Genomic DNA, 19544 nt, shown 5'->3' with positions numbered 1-19544 from the left:
GAACCAGAGTTGGCCACCAATAATGCCTGGAAAGTAAATCAAGGAATCTGCGTACCCCCAAATGGCCAGCTATGAGCCAAGATCACAGCGGAGACACCATGACGTGTTTCTCAACGTCAGTGAATCTAAGACTTGCACCCTGGAAAATCAAATGTGCAAAAATACTGCAGAGACACCATCACATGTTTCTTAACATCAATAAGCTAGCCAGACCTTCCTCCGGGAAGGAGCAACCAAGCCAAGTAAGGTCTCCAGTTAAGGAAACCATCCAAGCAAGGTATTCATCCACAGACAGCTGTTTCGGGTTGTAAGCCCCTCATCAGTGTTGAGTAGGATTCTGGCTAGTAGGAGCAAAGCTGTAAACTGTAATACTTTATAAAACTGTAATACCACACAATCTGTTTAACCTTTTAAATACTAAGATAATTGTTAATGATGGTATTTGCTGGGATAATCTGCCAGGATCAGATTGAAGAACGATCTCTGCCCTTGCACATAGGTGTTAGTTGTAATATAAAAACCATTTCCTATCATATACGAAGCAGGCTCAGCTTGTAAAGCCTGCACCATATGCAGTACACACTAAGCCGCATTAAAAAGACTTATTTATTATTACTTATTAAAAAGACTTACAAGGGGTTAAGATACAAATTACAAGTTACACATACAAGATACAAGTTAAAATACAAAATGTAGGACAGAGAGAGGTTATGTTCAAAAGACGTCAAAAATAGAGAAAAGGCAGCCGATTTTTATGTTTAAAAAAACGTCCATTATTGCCGCGATTTAACTGACTACAATGGCAATGCATTGAAGTCAATGGAAATACGAACATCCAATGCAAACAATGTATTGAATAACGGACGTTTTTACCGCAGACTTTAAATAATGAACATGATCATTATTTTCGGACGTCTCTTGAACACAGCGGGCATTTTTAGTTGTTCACACACAGTTTTTTTTTGTCACTGTTCTTTCTCTGTTTTTACTAATAAATTCAATGGACTTTTCAATTAGGCCGCATCCAAAGGCCAATTAGTCCACCTAAACTAGAATAATGAACAAACATCAGTCATTGCACTAAGGGGAAGCCAGGCTGCTAAATGACGTCCATTATTTTAGACTCAAATGACGGGCGTCATTTTAAACAGAGCTGTAAAAACGTTGTGTGAACATAGCCAGAGACTGATTATATAGATGCTAACTTGGATAAGACTATCAACAGGATATTCAAGTATCAAATTTCCTTTTCGTGTGTCCTTAGCGTCTGTCCAAAAACATTAGAAAAGATATATATTGTATTGACCCGACATCATGGATAATAAAATGTCTGTATTTAACCATTCACATTGCAGCTATAATGTAAAGTGCGGACATGAATTATATAATTGATTGTTATAAGCAGCTCAGACAATGTTAGCCTTTTGTCCCATTTCCTACAACTCAGATCAGTGTGTATTGTAATCCTTTACCTGATTATTTCTGAACCCCCCAGCAACCCGTAGATCAGGAACTACAGAAACAGTAACAACAACTGCAAGAACCACGACCAGAACAAGTAAGTGCATGAAATGAAACATGTTATGATGGATTTATGGTCTGGAAAGTAATTTTTCGATTAATGATCGATCAATAATAGTGGCCATTTTACTGGAAGTAATTTACAGTTTAGGGCTATGTTCACAAACTGTCAAAATGATGTCCATTTTTAAAAAAAATAGCCATTGTTTAAAAATAACATGTTTTTGCGGTTAAATGACATTCATCCAGCAAAAACTGACCTCACTTTGATGGTTCTTCTTCTGACTGTTGTATGTAAAGACTTGCTTATTATTGATGGTTATAGTTTTACTGCAGCCACTAAACCCTTATCTACAAGAACTGTGGTCGGCATTTCAACTAGTGAGCAAATACTAAAAAACACGTTTTCATGGATTTATGGTTTGACATCCCTCCACGTAGAAGGATGGCCTCACATCCTTCCTGACATTTGTTGACATCCTTCCGCGTGGACTAAACTTATTAGAGCACCTTAAAATTGTTGTTTTGTTTTGATTCAGCTTTTATCACTAAGGAAGAATCTGAGTGCACATTTCTGCAGGGAGAATAGGGCTATCACCTGATATCTAATAAAACAGAAAGCTAAGGCGAACAACCAATTTATTTCCTTCCTGGCTGGTCCACATTAAAGGGGTAGTGCGGCGCTTAGTAATTATTCACAAAATAACACACATTACAAAGTTATACAACTTTGTAATGTATGTTATGTATCTGAATGGCCCCCTTCCCCCTGTTTTCCCCCACCCACGCTAAACCCGGAAGTGTGGTGCATTATACTCATCTGTTTTGTTTCGACCCCCGGCCGCGATCTTGTGACAATGATGTAATCTTCGGGAAGACGGTGGAACCGCTCCGACCGCCCCTCATGCCGGCCCCCCCTCTGCCGCGTCATCAGCTGCGATTGACTGAGCATAACTAAGCTCAGCCAATCGCGGCTGAGCAGCTGATGACGCGGCAGAGGAGGGCCGGCACGAAGGAGGGCTGGTGCGATCCGGCCTTCCAAAAAGACGTCATTGTCCCCAAGATGGCGGCCGCTGTTGGCACGAATCAGGTATGTATAGTGCACTATACTTCCGGGGGGGGGGGGACACGGGGAAGGGGGGCATTTACTAACATAACATACATTTCAAAGTTGTATAACATGCTGAAGGATGTTGCAGGCACCAGATTGTTCTCCATGGCATCTCCAGACTCTGTCCCGTCTGTCACATGTGCTCACTGTGAACCTTCTTTTATCTGTGAAAAGCACAGGGCACCAGTGGCGAATTTGCCAATCCTGGTGTTCTCTGGCAAATACCAAGAGTCCTGCACAGTGTTGGCAGGGGCGTAGCTAGGATTCATGGGGCCCCATAGCAAAAAAATTGTAAGTGCCCCCCCTACACTATGCACAATACAGTAATATATATATATATATATATATATATATATATATATATATATATATATGTGTGTGTGCATCTTGTGGCCAGAGGCATAATCCTGCCTGCAGCCAAAAGAGTAATTGGCAGAGCAGAGAGCCAATGGCTACTTCTACTGAAGTAGAAGCGCGCATGCGCGCGAAACAGCTGTAATCACCCTGCTTCGTCAGTGCTTGGCGTCTACTATGTGGCCCTGGATGTCCGTAAGTTTTTAAATGCACGCTTAAATAAAGAAGAGATCACGAATCTGGTGAGTGCCCTCATCTTTCTTCTCATAAAGTGGATTTGTATGCTTCCTGTATTCTCCTGAGTGAGCACCAACCAGTGATCCTAGATAAAATTTATACTAAGTTTAACAACTCCGAACAACAAAAAAAGCTCCTAAGCCGGAATCAGCAGCAGTGCCGGTAACTGTGTACTTTCTTTTGTAAGTAATAAATTTACTTACCCATCCATCCTGCCCCCTGCTCGCCCCCGGCCTGCACTGTAACCAGGGCCGCCATCAGGGCAGTAGTATTGTCGGGAGTGCTGTAAGGGGCCCGGGCCAGGTGACTCACAGAGAGGGGCCTGGGGCTGCTGCCAGTACACTGCAAAGCTTAGTGAGGAAAACGGACTTTTACAGACCTGTTCTTCTTACTAGCTGCAGTCTGGGGGTCCTGCTCCCCTCCCCTGTGCTGTGTGGAGGTCTCACCAACTCTCCCCTCATGGCTTTTAGTCTCTATCCTACTCCGTGCAGAGGGGGAGGGGCAGGAGCATGGTCCCGGTGAGAAGGGGGAGGACAGAGGATCTGCAGGTCCTGTGAAGATGTAAGCAGCTCCATCATGAAATGCTGGGAGTGTTAGTGTTGTCATAGGCTGTCAGTACATGCTGGGAGTTGTAGTGTTTTCACAGGCTGCCAGTACATGCCGGGAGTTGTAGTGTCACAGGCTGTCAGTACATGCTGGGAGTTGTAGTGTTGTCACAGGCTGCCACAATGTAGATCTCAGCATTTAAGTGTGTCAATGACAGGAGCAGTGGCTTTAATTGACCAATTGCCTGGGTTGCCAATCGATTTGTAGGGCAGCCAGAAGCATTATGCTTAGCTACATGCTGTCCAATCGGCAATCAGCTCCTAGAGTCTGTCTCAGGCTGACTTTACTTGCAGAGCGCCAATCTCATTGATCAATTCTATGCAGCTACCAGCAGCCAGTTACTAATGATGAACAGCAGTGATCATGCTGCTGTATATAGACTGCAGCTGCTGTTATGGGCACCTCTGACACTTTCCTGTAACTAAGAGATCAGTGTGTATTGCAGGGTGTAACCTTTACCTGATTATTATTATTTCTTTTTTTTAATGCAGCCCCTAAACGCAGAACTGGAACTGTGCCAGGAATACCATCAAGTGAGTGAATAATAGAAAACCTATTTTAATACATTCATGTTCAGTACAGAGTAGAGGTACAACTTTCTTTCTTATTTGCAATTCTTTGAAGTGATACTGTCACCCCCTTTATGGATGAGGACTTCTCTACACAGCTATAAATCCTAAATTCTGCAGTTTTCCTACCTTACTTTATAATAGATTTCTCGGTGCTTGGTCTAGTGAAAAATGTTTTTTATTGTTGGAGGATTATGCCACCTGGGCGGGGCTTCCCAACTGCTATGCCACCTCTCCCCACACACATCACCACAGTAGGCCCTTCCCCTCCGAGACGTCTGGTGTCTAGGCCCTGCCACCTCAGCAGCCATTGGAATAGGCCCAGAGCCGGCCTTAGGGTAGATGGCGCCCTGTGCGAAACTGTCTTCTGGCGCCCCCCCTCCCCCCCAAACACACACACACACATATATATAGACATACAGGGCAGAGCTTCTGCTGTCCCTGCGTCTGTGCTGTTTCTGCAACAAAGTAGTTGTTCTTTTCCAATTTTAGGGTACAAACACACGCGGCATATACGCTGCGTATTTACTGCTGCGATACGCAGCAGATACGCAGCAGATTAGATCTAAATAACTGAACACAGTATCAAATCTGCTGCGTTTCTGCTGCGTATCTGCTGCATATCTGCTGTGTGTGTTTGTACCCTTAGACAACCTTATTTAAGGAGTTATCCAGGATTCAAAAAGGCATGTCTACTTTCTTTCATAAACAGCTCCATTCCAGTCCTCAGGTTGTGTGTGGTATTACAACCCAGTTCCATTGATGTGAATAGAGACAAGCTGTAATACCACATACAACTAAAAAGTAATAATACATTAACATAAGACAATACTCAACACTAAATATAAGCAGTATGCCCTATACATGCCCCAAATAGTAGTCAGGCAGCTCAGTGCCACCATATAAGCAGGTAGCTGTAGGTAGGTAGTTATAGGTAGGTGTGGTAGCTGTAGGTAGGTAGTTGCAGGTAGCTAGTTGTGGGTAGCTGTAGGTAGGTAGTTGTGCGTAGCTGTAGGTAGGTAGTTATAGGTAACTGTGGTAGCTGTAGGTAGGTAGTTGTGCGTAGCTGTAGGTAGGTAGTTATAGGTAGATAGCTGTAGGTAGCTGTAGGTAGTTATAGGTAGGTGTAAGTAAATAGCTGTAGGAAGGTAGTTATAGGTAGGTGTAAGTAAATAGCTGTAGGTAGCTGTAGGAAGGTAGTTATAGGTAGGTGTAGGTAGGTAGTTATAGGTAGCTGTGGTAGTTATAGGTAGGTAGTTGTAGGTAGCTGTAGATAGTTGTGGGTAGCTATAGGTAGGTAGCTGTAGGTAGGTAGTTGCCACCCCCTCCCCCCGATGTAGGCACTGACAAACACACATACAAGAAAAACAGACACTTTAACTCACCTGGCTCCCGCCGTGCGTCTCCTCTCCTCAGCTCAGAGGACGTCGCTCCAGTGACGTCACTCGGCCGTCGGGGCGCTGGACACGCTGACGATCTGTCACAGAGGCGCTTGGGCATGCAGAGACAGCTTCACATCTATCTATATAAATGTGTGCTGTCTCTGTCTGCAGGAGCGCTGGCACACTATAGGAGGAGGAAGGCGCAGGGCGATCAGCCATAGAGGCGGCCGGGCAGAGAAAGGCAGCTTTGCATACTTATCTGGTGTAGAGAGAGGAACACAGACATACACAGCATGCATTATGTGACAGTGTCGTGCTGTGTATGTCTGTCCGCCCCGATCGCTCCCCCAGCTGGCCGCCCGGCACCCTGCTCCTATAGTGGTTTCTAATGGCGCTCCTGCAGGACATACAGCGTTCCTCTCTACACCAGATAAGTATGCAGAGCTGCCTTTCTCTGCCCGGGCGCCTCTATGGCTGATCGCCCTGCGCCTTCCTCCTCCTATAGTGTGCCAGCGCTCCTGCAGACAGAGACAGCACACATTTATATAGCTAGATGTGCTGCTGTCTCTTCTGCCTGAGCGCCCCCCTGCTGGCCGGGAGTGATGCGCCCTGTGCAACCGCACAGGTCGCACACCCCAAAGGCCGGCCCTGAATAGGCCAACCTAGAGGGGATGAGGCCTAGACCTTTAGGTTGGCCCATTCCAATGGCTGCGGACGGGACGATACCTAGACACCAATGGCGTCACAGAGGGGTGAGGCCTACGGCGCCAATGTGGGTGGAGATATGGGGTTGCACACCTGATAAGCCTCCCCCTACACCACTGTCCACCAACAATAACATGCATTTTTGAGCTGAGAGACTATAAAGAAATTATTTATTTGATCAGATATGAAATGTCTACAACTATGTCTAACTTTGGCTTTATGGATTCAAAAATGTGTTGTTTATAACAATTATTCACTTTGAGAGGATAATAAAGGTATAAATTGAGGGATAGAAGCTTATTTCATCATGGCATCATGGCAAGGAATGGTTACAAGCTATGGTTAAATAAACTTCTATCGCTGTATTAATATGGCCTCGTTGTATGCCGTTACACTCTTTTTGTATGACTGTGTGTGGCCCTTTGTACAAAGGGACTGGTAACTCTGCATTCTTTTATCTTGAGCATGGCCTGATAGCTAGCTGAGAAGGAGTGCTTTAGATCTAATGCTTTAGACAATGACAAGCAATGACAGACACCAATGACTTTACTAGCAGAGATCTCACTGATCAATGCTATGCAGCTATCAGCAGCCGGTTACTCAAGACGGAGAGCAGTGATCACACTGCTGACTGCTGTAGACCCCTCAAATACCCTCACGATATGAAATACATACTAGTAAAATTGCTGTTTTAGCAACCAGATTTTAGTGGCATCTGTTTAGATGTATGTAATTGAAAAAAAAAAAAAAATCTTCATGCAGCCCCTAAAAGCGCAACTACAACTATGAGAACTGTGCCAAGAATGTCATCAACAAGTGAGTAAATATTAGAAAACATGTTTTAATAGATTCATGGTCAGTACAGAGTAGAGGAACAACTTTCTTATTTGCAATTCTTTAAGTGAAGTTTCAAAAACACATTACAGTTATATTATATTTATTAGAGTCTAACTTTGGCTTTATGGATTAAAAAAACAATTCAGTGAGGCATCGACTACCGACCTGGAAAAACAACATTGAGAATGCTGGAGCTCTAGGATCCGAGGAATAGCTACAACTATCAGCCTAATGCTTACCCATATGCTGTCTGATGAGCAATCAGCTCCTAGAGTCTGTCTCAGGCAGACTCTACTAGCAGAGCGTCAATCTCACAGAATAATGCTATGCAGCTATCAGCAGACGAGTACTCAAAACGGACAGCAGTGATCACGCTGCTATCTGCCATTGACCCCCAAACGCCACAATAAAAAAATATACTATATATATATATATATATATATATATATATATATATTGCAAACATGAGAAAAAAAGAATTGGCTGCACCTTACACCCACGGCTGACACCAATGCCTCTCGGCTACATTTAAAAACCAACGTAAGAATGTTGGTATACAATTTGTAGGCCAAAAGACCTGCACGCGGTACTTGAGGCAATATGGTTTGATCAAATTATATACCAATATTCTGGCATTGGCTTTTAAATATAGCCGAGAGGCATTAGTATTAGCCATGGGTGCAGCCATGCATCCTTTCCTCTAGGTTTGCATTTATGCATATATATATATATACTGTGTATATATATATATATATATATATATATATATATATATATATTTATTTATTTATTTATTTATTTATTTTTTGCTATTATTTTACTGTGCGGGAACATAGCCCCAAAATGAATTATATTATATGAATGATTGTTATAGGCACCTCTGACAATTTCCTACAACTATGAGATCAGTGTGTATTGCTATGAACCTTTAGGCCTTATTTACACGTCCCGTAAAATTGTCCGTGGTTGTGGATATGGACAATTTTAAGGCCCATGAAATCCTATGTGGGCATTAACACGATCCGTGCCATCATCCGCGCTGTGATTCTTGCTGCGAAAAAATAGGACAGATCATAGTGTATATGGCGTCATGGATGCCTCCCCCCGTTCCTATTTCCCCCGCTCTTGGCTCTCATCTCCCCCTCTCCCGGCTCTCAGCTCTTCCGCTCCTGGCTCTCAGCTCCCCCGCTCCTGGCTCTCATGGCCCACGCTCCCGGCTCCCAGCTTTTCCGCTCCAAGCTCTCAGCTCCCATGTGCCCTGCTCCTGGCTCCCAACTCCCCCGCCCCTGTCACCGGGCTGCAATGTCACCTGCTTCTGTCACTGGCTCCAGACTGCTATCTCCTCTGCTCCCATTCCAACGCAAGGATGCAATGAACAGACGTTCAGCGTTTTTCACAGAGCAGACAAAACAATGGACATGTGAATGAGGCCTTACCAAATTTTTCTTTTATGCAGCTCCTAAAAGCGCAACTACAGTTACTACTAGAACTATGCCAAGAATGTCATCAACAAGTGAGTGAATAATAGAAAACGTTTTAATAGATTCTTTATCAGTACAGAGTAGAGGTACAACCTTTTTTGCAATTCTTTAAGTCAAACTTTAAAAACACATTACAATTATATAATATTTATTGCTGTCTAACTTTGGCTTTATGGATTTTATGGTTTAGACAATTAGACAATGACAGACACCAGTGATCTAGTAACAAGAAGTCCAAAAGCATCCAAGTGAAATAATCTTCCAAGCTTTATTGGAGGATCAAGAACACAATACACCGTTTCGGTTCACATTTAGCCTTTCTAAAGTATAAGATTACATTACACCAGTGCAGGAATAAATGTGCAAAGGGAAAATCACTCACCAATTAGAATAGTGGGTGGATCCCTGGACCAAGACACAAAATAAGGGAATGCAGGAAGAAGTGGACCGGATGACCACTGTAACATGATTCCATATACTGTATAAACAAGCAATTTATTAGTTAACATAAAAGTACAAAGAATAGAAATCAAAATCAACTCTGCCCATGTACTAGTTTAAACATAGTAAAATATGCCGATCTACCTGTGCTCTGTGTGAGTAAGGTGTCCGCATCCATGGCCCCATGATGGGGTTTCCAATGATTCATGTCAGAAGTCATGCGGTCAGGCAGGGTGCCAAAGGTGACGTCACGCAGGATCTCCCGCACGTGCCGGCAAGTCCCAGAAGTGATGTCCAAGAGGGGGCTATTCTGCTCATTGTGAAGGAAAACGCTGACGCTAGGATGTCTGTGGTTGCGCAGTCATCAGCACTAACTACGGACATCCTAGCGCCATCATTCCCCCTTCAGAACGAGCAAGGTGTGATGTAATGTTATACTTGATGAGCATGGTGTAATGTAATGTTATACTTGAGAAAACTCAATGTGAGGCGAAACATCGTATTGTGCTCTTGATCCTCCAAGAAAGCTTTGAAGATTATTCCAACTAGTTGCTGTTGTACTTCTTGTTACTAGATATCTTGTGCACTTGGGATTGTGGACCAACCAGTGTGCATCTGTAATCTGCTACATGTGGACTTTCGGGTGCTGTTGGACTCTTCTTCTTTTCCAGACACCAGTGATCAGCTGATGTCCTCCTTTAACTCTTTAAATGTCACAATGTACACTGCTCAAAAAAATAAAATAAGGGGAACACTAAAATAACGCTTCCTAGATCTAAATGGATGAAATATTCTCATAGAATACTTTGTTCTGTACAAAGTTGAATGTGCTGAGAACAAAATCTCACAAAAATCATTAATGGAAATCAAATGTATTAGCCAATGCAGGGCCGATTCTAGCTTTTTTGCTGCCTGAGGCGAAAATTAAAAATTGTGAAGCAACTATTCCCACGTCGATACCTCAGCTATAAGTAAACTTATTAATTTCTCATTGTGTATTATGATGTTCTGCAGAACCTCATAATACACCCCAGATGCTGCAGAACCTCATAATACATCTCAGCTGCTGCAGAACCTCATAATACATAATACAAAAGTTATACAAGTTACATATAATTGTAATCATACTAACTTGAGAAACATGTATAACAAGTCAATTTTACCCTAGGGCAATCTGCGTAAAGCCCCCGAAAATTAAAAAATTTACTTCACCACACATATAATTTATTTCTGGTTTCACTGCATATTTTAGGAAGAAATTACATCTGCCATTGCAAAATACAATTAGTGGCGCAAAAAATAAGGGTCTCTAGGTGGAAAAATGCACACGCTATGGCCTTATATACACAAGGAGGAAAAAACGAAAGGGCAAAAAAGAAAATGGCTGTGTCCCCTAAGGGTTAAGAGGAACCCGGGGCCAACCACACCAGCATATGGTCTCACAAGGGGTCTGAGGATCACGGTACCTAATGGCAGTCAGGCTACCTCTAGCAAGCACATGGCCCTCAAAATGCCTTCCCACACCAATACTGACCTATTGCCAAACCCACTAGCATGCTGAAGGATGTTGCAGGCACCAGATTGTTCTCCACAGTATCTCCAGACTCTGTCACGTCTGTCACATTTGCTCACTGTGAACCTTCTTTCATCTGCGAAAAGCACAGGACGCCAGTGGCAGTGTTGGCAGGGGCGTAGCTAGAATTCACGGGGCCCCATAGCAAAAAATTGTAAGTGACCCCCCTCTATTATGCACAATATAGTAGTATATATATATATATATATATATATATATATATATATATATATATATAATATATATATATATATATTATATATATATGTGCATCTTGTGGCCAGAGGCAAAATCTTGCCTGCAGCCACAAGAATGATTGGCAGAGCAGAAAGCCAATGGCTGCTTGCTCTGTCAGTCCACTGTATTTAACTATAAGGGCCCATTAGGAGCGCTTATGGTTAAATACATAGGTGCAGGTGCAGACTACCTTTTTCTTTACCTCTTATGTACTGCAGTGTGTAAGAGACCCAATGTTTAGAAGACAAGAGATATCTGCTTTACTGCTGGTGCACTGATAACCCCTGACCTCTGCATGGAGCTCTGCACATTTTCCTTTTTGATTGTGGCAGGCAGCCAGAACAGAGGTCAGGGGTTATCAGTGCATTGAAGCAGAAATAGCTTGGTCTTCTGCTTGCTAACTTTTTTTGTGTGCAACATGTAAGTAAACATTGGGTTACTTACACACTGCAGTAAATAAGGGGTTAAGCAGAAGGACACAGGATGCTCTTATCTTCTCTCCTGCACTGCCCCATGCCAGCTGCTTACCCTGCCTCTATGGTAGCTACGCTACTGCGTGCTAAGCCATGAGCACAACCCCCATCTGTGGATGTCGGGCCCTTATACCATCCTCATGGAGTTGGTTTTCTAATCATTTGTGCAGACACATACACATTTGAAGCCTGCTGGAGGTCTTTTTGCAGGGCTCTGGCAGTGCTCCTCCTGTTCCTCCTAGCACAAAGTCAGAGGTAGCGGTCCTGCTGCTGGGTTGTTGCCCTCCTACGGCCTCCTCCACGTCTCCTGGTGTACTGGCCTTTTTCCTGGTAGCGCCTCCAGCCTCTGGACACTAAGCTGACAGACAAAGCAAACCTTTTTGCCACAGCTCGCATTGATATGCCATCCTGAACTAGCTGCACTACCTGAGCCGCTTGTGTGGGTTGTAGAGTCTGGCTCATGCTATCACGAGTGTGAAAACACCACCAACATTTAAAGGGACCAAAACATCAGCCAGAATAGGTACTGAGAAGTGGTCTGTAGTCCCCACTTGCAGAACCACTCCTTTATTGAGTGTGTCTTGCTAATTGTCAATAATTTTTATCTTTTGTCTATTTCATTTGCAAAAAAATATGTAAAAATTGATTGTGGATCAGTGTTGCTTCCTAAGTGGACAGTTTTATTCCATAGAAGTTCGATTTACTTGGAGTTACATTGTGTTGTTTAAGTGTTCCCTTTATTTTTTTGAGCAGCATATCTAGATCTCAGCATTTAAAGTGTCACTGTCGTTTGATTTTTAGTTTTTGATTTTAGTACAGGCGATTTTAAGAACCTTAGCTGAAAAATGCATTTTTATCATGAAAAAGCAACTTGACGCTCTTCTCCCTGTCTTCATGGTTTTCTATGGATAGGGGAGGGGTGGAGGGAGATAAAGCACCAAAACAGGACAAGTCAGCACTGACCTGTATAACCTCTAAATAACAGCTTTCACACAGCTTCCACTGTGTAATCCTTTGCTCTCTGCTGGCGACTAATCTCCCTCCTCCCCCTCCCCTCTCCATAGGTTAGATGGGGTCGACTGTAAAAGAGTCAAGATTTCCTGATAATGAGCAGTGAATGAGAGAGATGAGGGAGGGGGAGGGGACATGGGGAAAGTATTTTTGAATGCAGATAATGGCATATTCGCCTAATAAACCCAATTACAAAGTTTCCTAAAATCACCTGTACTTAAAAAAAAAAACGCAATGACACTTTAAGTGTGTCAGTGAAAGATGCAGCAGCTTGTCTTAAACAATTGTATGGGGTCCCAATTCATTTGTAGGGCAGCCAGAAGCCTTATGCCCTATTCACACATCCTGTTCCTGTCCGCAATTGTGGATCCGCAGAAAAATAGGACCAATGTATTTCAATGGACCCATACACACTTCCGTGTTGTGTACTGGGCTGCAATCCGTTCCGCAAAAAAAAAAGGACAGGCCCTAGTACGGACAGTAACTGACACACCCAATACAACTCTATGGGGTCCGTATTTTTTTACGGATGCAATACGGACTGAATTTGACGATTGTTACTGACTTAAATTTGCGGATTGGAAAAATATACTGACGTGTGAATAAGGCATTATGCTTACCTAGATGCTGTCCGATCAGCAATCAGCATCTAGAGTCTGTCTCAGGCAGACTCTACTAGCAGAGCGCCAATCTCAGTGATCAATGCTATGCAGCTATCAGCAGATGGGTACTCATGACGGACAGCACTGATCACGCTTTCTGCCATTGACCCCTCAAACGACATGATATGAAATATGTACTAGCAAGACTGCTGTTCATAGCAACTATATTTTATTGGTGTCTTTTTAGATAGCTACATAGACTGCAGCTGTATTTTGTTATTATTTTACTGTGAGTTAACATAGCCTAAAAATTTATTATATGCTTGGTTGTTATTGGCACCTCTTACACTTTCCTATAACTATGAGATCAGTGTGTATTACGATTAACCTTTACCAAAACATTTTTAATACAGCCCCTAAAAGTGCAACTTCAACTACTAGAACTACGACAAGAACGTCACCTACAAGTGAGTGAAGAATAAAAAAAACATATATTAATAGATTTGTGGTCAGTGCAGGATAGAGGTTCAACTTTCTTCCATATTTGCAGTTCTTTAAGTCAAATTTTAAAAACACATTACAGTTGTAAAAAAATGTGTTGTCTATAACAATCATTCACATTGGGGGGTATAAAACTGTCTGCAATAAGAGTTGAGGTTTCAATTTGAGAGAGCTAGTTAGGAAATGAAATCTGAGCTATGATTGGTTGATACTGACACATCCAGACTGTGCTGGCATTCTTCCCAGTGCGTGCCGCAAGTCCAGTTGGACTTTCTGTAGGAAACTCCCAGGTTGCTACTTTCAGGGAAGGACCTCGGCAACCACTGAGTGAACAACTGAAGGAGTGCTGGAGTCTGCAGGATGCACCGTTGGGATGTAGTTCAGACTGGAGCTGGTCTAGAACTAGGAATGGCTGGAGTAGCAAGAAGATCGCTAGGAAGTGTCAAAAAGCTAGGAAGCACAGATGTGGTTTCTGACTGACAACAATAACTGAGCAAAGAGGTGAGGAGGTGGAGACTATATATACCCTGAGGAGAACATTCTAGAAAACTCCAGAGTCTGTGGGCTGACCTATAAGTACAGGTGGGCAGGCGAGTGTCTGCCACTAGAGGGAGCTCAGTGTTCCAGGAGGCCAGATCAGGGCAAAAACAAAATCCAGAGAAAAATCCGGCTGAGAGGAAGGGAGATTATCACAGCACAGTGCAACCTAGAGTTGGAGGGGATAATGGACAAGGCCATGTTCTTAAGATCTTTCTTCTGGTCCACAGCCTTTCCAATCTACCAAATAGTAAACTTACCCTCTCAAACTTTTCATATTCAAGATCTCTTTAACCTTGTAGACATTTTCAGTGCCAGACACTGGGGAAGGAGAAGTGATTTTACAAGAGTACCGGTTAAGGGAAAGAGGCTTTAGGAGAGACATGTGAAACCAGTTGGAATACACAGAGATGGAGGCAAACAGAGCCATTTTTCAAAATTGGTCCACCACAAGCCAGATTACAGAGCAGCTTAAGGAAAGGGGAAGATGGCAATATGTGACCAATGACTCTCCAGTACAGGCAACAGAAGACCAGCAGGCTTTTAGTGAGAACTGTTGTAGGCACAGTACCAGTAAGCGGCCACAAACTTTTCTACATCTTGAACCAGAGTTGGCCACCAATAATGCCTGGAAAGTAAATCAAGGAATCTGCGTACCCCCAAATGGCCAGCTATGAGCCAAGATCACAGCGGAGACACCATGACGTGTTTCTCAACGTCAGTGAATCTAAGACTTGCACCCTGGAAAATCAAATGTGCAAAAATACTGCAGAGACACCATCACATGTTTCTTAACATCAATAAGCTAGCCAGACCTTCCTCCGGGAAGGAGCAACCAAGCCAAGTAAGGTCTCCAGTTAAGGAAACCATCCAAGCAAGGTATTCATCCACAGACAGCTGTTTCGGGTTGTAAGCCCCTCATCAGTGTTGAGTAGGATTCTGGCTAGTAGGAGCAAAGCTGTAAACTGTAATACTTTATAAAACTGTAATACCACACAATCTGTTTAACCTTTTAAATACTAAGATAATTGTTAATGATGGTATTTGCTGGGATAATCTGCCAGGATCAGATTGAAGAACGATCTCTGCCCTTGCACATAGGTGTTAGTTGTAATATAAAAACCATTTCCTATCATATACGAAGCAGGCTCAGCTTGTAAAGCCTGCACCATATGCAGTACACACTAAGCCGCATTAAAAAGACTTATTTATTATTACTTATTAAAAAGACTTACAAGGGGTTAAGATACAAATTACAAGTTACACATACAAGATACAAGTTAAGATACAAAATGTAGGACAGAGAGAGGCTATGTTCAAAAGACGTCAAAAATAGAGAAAAGGCAGCCGATTTTTATGTTTAAAAAAACGTCCATTATTGCCGCGATTTAACTGACTACAATGGCAATGCATTGAAGTCAATGGAAATACGAACATCCAATGCAAACAATGTATTGAATAACGGACGTTTTTACCGCAGACTTTAAATAATGAACATGATCATTATTTTCGGACGTCTCTTGAACACAGCAGGCATTTTTAGTTGTTCACACACAGTTTTTTTTTTGTCACTGTTCTTTCTCTGTTTTTACTAATAAATTCAATGGACTTTTCAATTAGGCCGCATCCAAAGGCCAATTAGTCCACCTAAACTAGAATAATGAACAAACATCAGTCATTGCACTAAGGGGAAGCCAGGCTGCTAAATGACGTCCATTATTTTAGACTCAAATGACGGGCGTCATTTTAAACAGAGCTGTAAAAACGTTGTGTGAACATAGCCAGAGACTGATTATATAGATGCTAACTTGGATAAGACTATCAACAGGATATTCAAGTATCAAATTTCCTTTTCGTGTGTCCTTAGCGTCTGTCCAAAAACATTAGAAAAGATATATATTGTATTGACTCGACATCATGGATAATAAAATGTCTGTATTTAACCATTCACATTGCAGCTATAATGTAAAGTGCGGACATGAATTATATAATTGATTGTTATAAGCAGCTCAGACAATGTTAGCCTTTTGTCCCATTTCCTACAACTCAGATCAGTGTGTATTGTAATCCTTTACCTGATTATTTCTGAACCCCCCAGCAACCCGTAGATCAGGAACTACAGAAACAGTAACAACAACTGCAAGAACCACGACCAGAACAAGTAAGTGCATAAATGAAACATGTTATGATGGATTTATGGTCTGGAAAGTAATTTTTCGATTAATGATCGATCAATAATAGTGGCCATTTTACTGGAAGTAATTTACAGTTTAGGGCTATGTTCACAAACTGTCAAAATGATGTCCATTTTTTAAAAAAATAGCCATTGTTTAAAAATAACATGTTTTTGCGGTTAAATGACATTCATCCAGCAAAAACTGACCTCACTTTGATGGTTCTTCTTCTGACTGTTGTATGTAAAGACTTGCTTATTATTGATGGTTATAGTTTTACTGCAGCCACTAAACCCTTATCTACAAGAACTGTGGTCGGCATTTCAACTAGTGAGCAAATACTAAAAAACACGTTTTCATGGATTTATGGTTTGACATCCCTCCACGTAGAAGGATGGCCTCACATCCTTCCTGACATTTGTTGACATCCTTCCGCGTGGACTAAACTTATTAGAGCACCTTAAAATTGTTGTTTTGTTTTGATTCAGCTTTTATCACTAAGGAAGAATCTGAGTGCACATTTCTGCAGGGAGAATAGGGCTATCACCTGATATCTAATAAAACAGAAAGCTAAGGCGAACAACCAATTTATTTCCTTCCTGGCTGGTCCACATTAAAGGTGTAGTGCGGCGCTTAGTAATTATTCACAAAATAACACACATTACAAAGTTATACAACTTTGTAATGTATGTTATGTATCTGAATGGCCCCCTTCCCCCTGTTTTCCCCCACCCACGCTAAACCTGGAAGTGTGGTGCATTATACTCATCTGTTTTGTTTCGACCCCCGGCCGCGATCTTGTGACAATGATGTAATCTTCGGGAAGCCGGCGGAACCGCTCCGACCGCCCCTCATGCCGGCCCCCCCTCTGCCGCGTCATCAGCTGCTTAGCTGCGATTGACTGAGCATAACTAAGCTCAGCCAATCGCGGCTGAGCAGCTGATGACGCGGCAGAGGAGGGCCGGCACGAAGGAGGGCTGGTGCGATCCGGCCTTCCAAAAAGACGTCATTGTCCCCAAGATGGCGGCCGCTGTTGGCACGAATCAGGTATGTATAGTGCACTATACTTCCGGGGGGGGGGGGACACGGGGAAGGGGGGCATTCACTAACATAACATACATTTCAAAGTTGTATAACATGCTGAAGGATGTTGCAGGCACCAAATTGTTCTCCACGGCATCTCCAGACTCTGTCACGTCTGTCACATGTGCTCATTGTGAACCTTCTTTTATCTGTGAAAAGCACAGGGCACCAGTGGCGAATTTGCCAATCCTGGTGTTCTCTGGCAAATACCAAGAGTCCTGCACAGTGTTGGCAGGGGCGTAGCTAGGATTCATGGGGCCCCATAGCAAAAAATTGTAAGTGCCCCCCCTACACTATGCACAATACAGTAATATATATATATATATATATATATATATATATATATATATATATATATATATGTGTGTGTGTGTGCATCTTGTGGCCAGAGGCATAATCCTGCCTGCAGCCAAAAGAGTAATTGGCAGAGCAGAGAGCCAATGGCTACTTCTACTGAAGTAGAAGCGCGCATGCGCGCGAAACAGCTGTAATCACCCTGCTTCGTCAGTGCTTGGCGTCTACTATGTGGCCCTGGATGTCCGTAAGTTTTTAAATGCACGCTTAAATAAAGAAGAGATCACGAATCTGGTGAGTGCCCTCATCTTTCTTCTCATAAAGTGGATTTGTATGCTTCCTGTATTCTCCTGAGTGAGCACCAACCAGTGATCCTAGATAAAATTTATACTAAGTTTAACAACTCCGAACAACAAAAAAAGCTCCTAAGCCGGAATCAGCAGCAGTGCCGGTAACTGTGTACTTTCTTTTGTAAGTAATAAATTTACTTACCCATCCATCCTGCCCCCTGCTCGCCCCCGGCCTGCACTGTAACCAGGGCCGCCATCAGGGCAGTAGTATTGTCGGGAGTGCTGTAAGGGGCCCGGGCCAGGTGACTCACAGAGAGGGGCCTGGGGCTGCTGCCAGTACACTGCAAAGCTTAGTGAGGAAAACGGACTTTTACAGACCTGTTCTTCTTACTAGCTGCAGTCTGGGGGTCCTGCTCCCCTCCCCTGTGCTGTGTGGAGGTCTCACCAACTCTCCCCTCATGGCTTTTAGTCTCTATCCTACTCCGTGCAGAGGGGGAGGGGCAGGAGCATGGTCCCGGTGAGAAGGGGGAGGACAGAGGATCTGCAGGTCCTGTGAAGATGTAAGCAGCTCCATCATGAAATGCTGGGAGTGTTAGTGTTGTCATAGGCTGTCAGTACATGCTGGGAGTTGTAGTGTTTTCACAGGCTGCCAGTACATGCCGGGAGTTGTAGTGTCACAGGCTGTCAGTACATGCTGGGAGTTGTAGTGTTGTCACAGGCTGCCACAATGTAGATCTCAGCATTTAAGTGTGTCAATGACAGGAGCAGTGGCTTTAATTGACCAATTGCCTGGGTTGCCAATCGATTTGTAGGGCAGCCAGAAGCATTATGCTTAGCTACATGCTGTCCAATCGGCAATCAGCTCCTAGAGTCTGTCTCAGGCTGACTTTACTTGCAGAGCGCCAATCTCATTGATCAATTCTATGCAGCTACCAGCAGCCAGTTACTAATGATGAACAGCAGTGATCATGCTGCTGTATATAGACTGCAGCTGCTGTTATGGGCACCTCTGACACTTTCCTGTAACTAAGAGATCAGTGTGTATTGCAGGGTGTAACCTTTACCTGATTATTATTATTTCTTTTTTTTAATGCAGCCCCTAAACGCAGAACTGGAACTGTGCCAGGAATACCATCAAGTGAGTGAATAATAGAAAACCTATTTTAATACATTCATGTTCAGTACAGAGTAGAGGTACAACTTTCTTTCTTATTTGCAATTCTTTGAAGTGATACTGTCACCCCCTTTATGGATGAGGACTTCTCTACACAGCTATAAATCCTAAATTCTGCAGTTCTCCTACCTTACTTTATAATAGATTTCTCGGTGCTTGGTCTAGTGAAAAATGTTTTTTATTGTTGGAGGATTATGCCACCTGGGCGGGGCTTCCCAACTGCTATGCCACCTCTCCCCACACACATCACCACAGTAGGCCCTTCCCCTCCGAGACGTCTGGTGTCTAGGCCCTGCCACCTCAGCAGCCATTGGAATAGGCCCAGAGCCGGCCTTAGGGTAGATGGCGCCC

The 19544-nt window shown here is 43.1% G+C and overlaps 1 protein-coding gene across 1 annotated transcript in view; it reads left to right on the top strand.

Moving 5' to 3' along the window:
* Nucleotides 1–19544, top strand: part of LOC138789264 (mucin-2-like) — a 198815-nt gene that overhangs the window by 74693 nt on the left and 104578 nt on the right. The window contains exons 14-19 of the mRNA XM_069967868.1: nucleotides 1496–1558; nucleotides 4321–4362; nucleotides 8779–8835; nucleotides 13554–13607; nucleotides 16277–16339; nucleotides 19116–19157. Coding sequence (XP_069823969.1) covers nucleotides 1496–1558; nucleotides 4321–4362; nucleotides 8779–8835; nucleotides 13554–13607; nucleotides 16277–16339; nucleotides 19116–19157 — 321 coding nt within the window. The remainder of the gene's footprint in view (nucleotides 1–1495; nucleotides 1559–4320; nucleotides 4363–8778; nucleotides 8836–13553; nucleotides 13608–16276; nucleotides 16340–19115; nucleotides 19158–19544) is intronic.

Source organism: Dendropsophus ebraccatus, chromosome 4, assembly GCF_027789765.1.
Source record: "Dendropsophus ebraccatus isolate aDenEbr1 chromosome 4, aDenEbr1.pat, whole genome shotgun sequence".
In the NCBI taxonomy this organism is placed as follows: Eukaryota; Metazoa; Chordata; class Amphibia; order Anura; family Hylidae; genus Dendropsophus; species Dendropsophus ebraccatus.
This window is presented reverse-complemented; position numbering and strand designations above follow the sequence as displayed.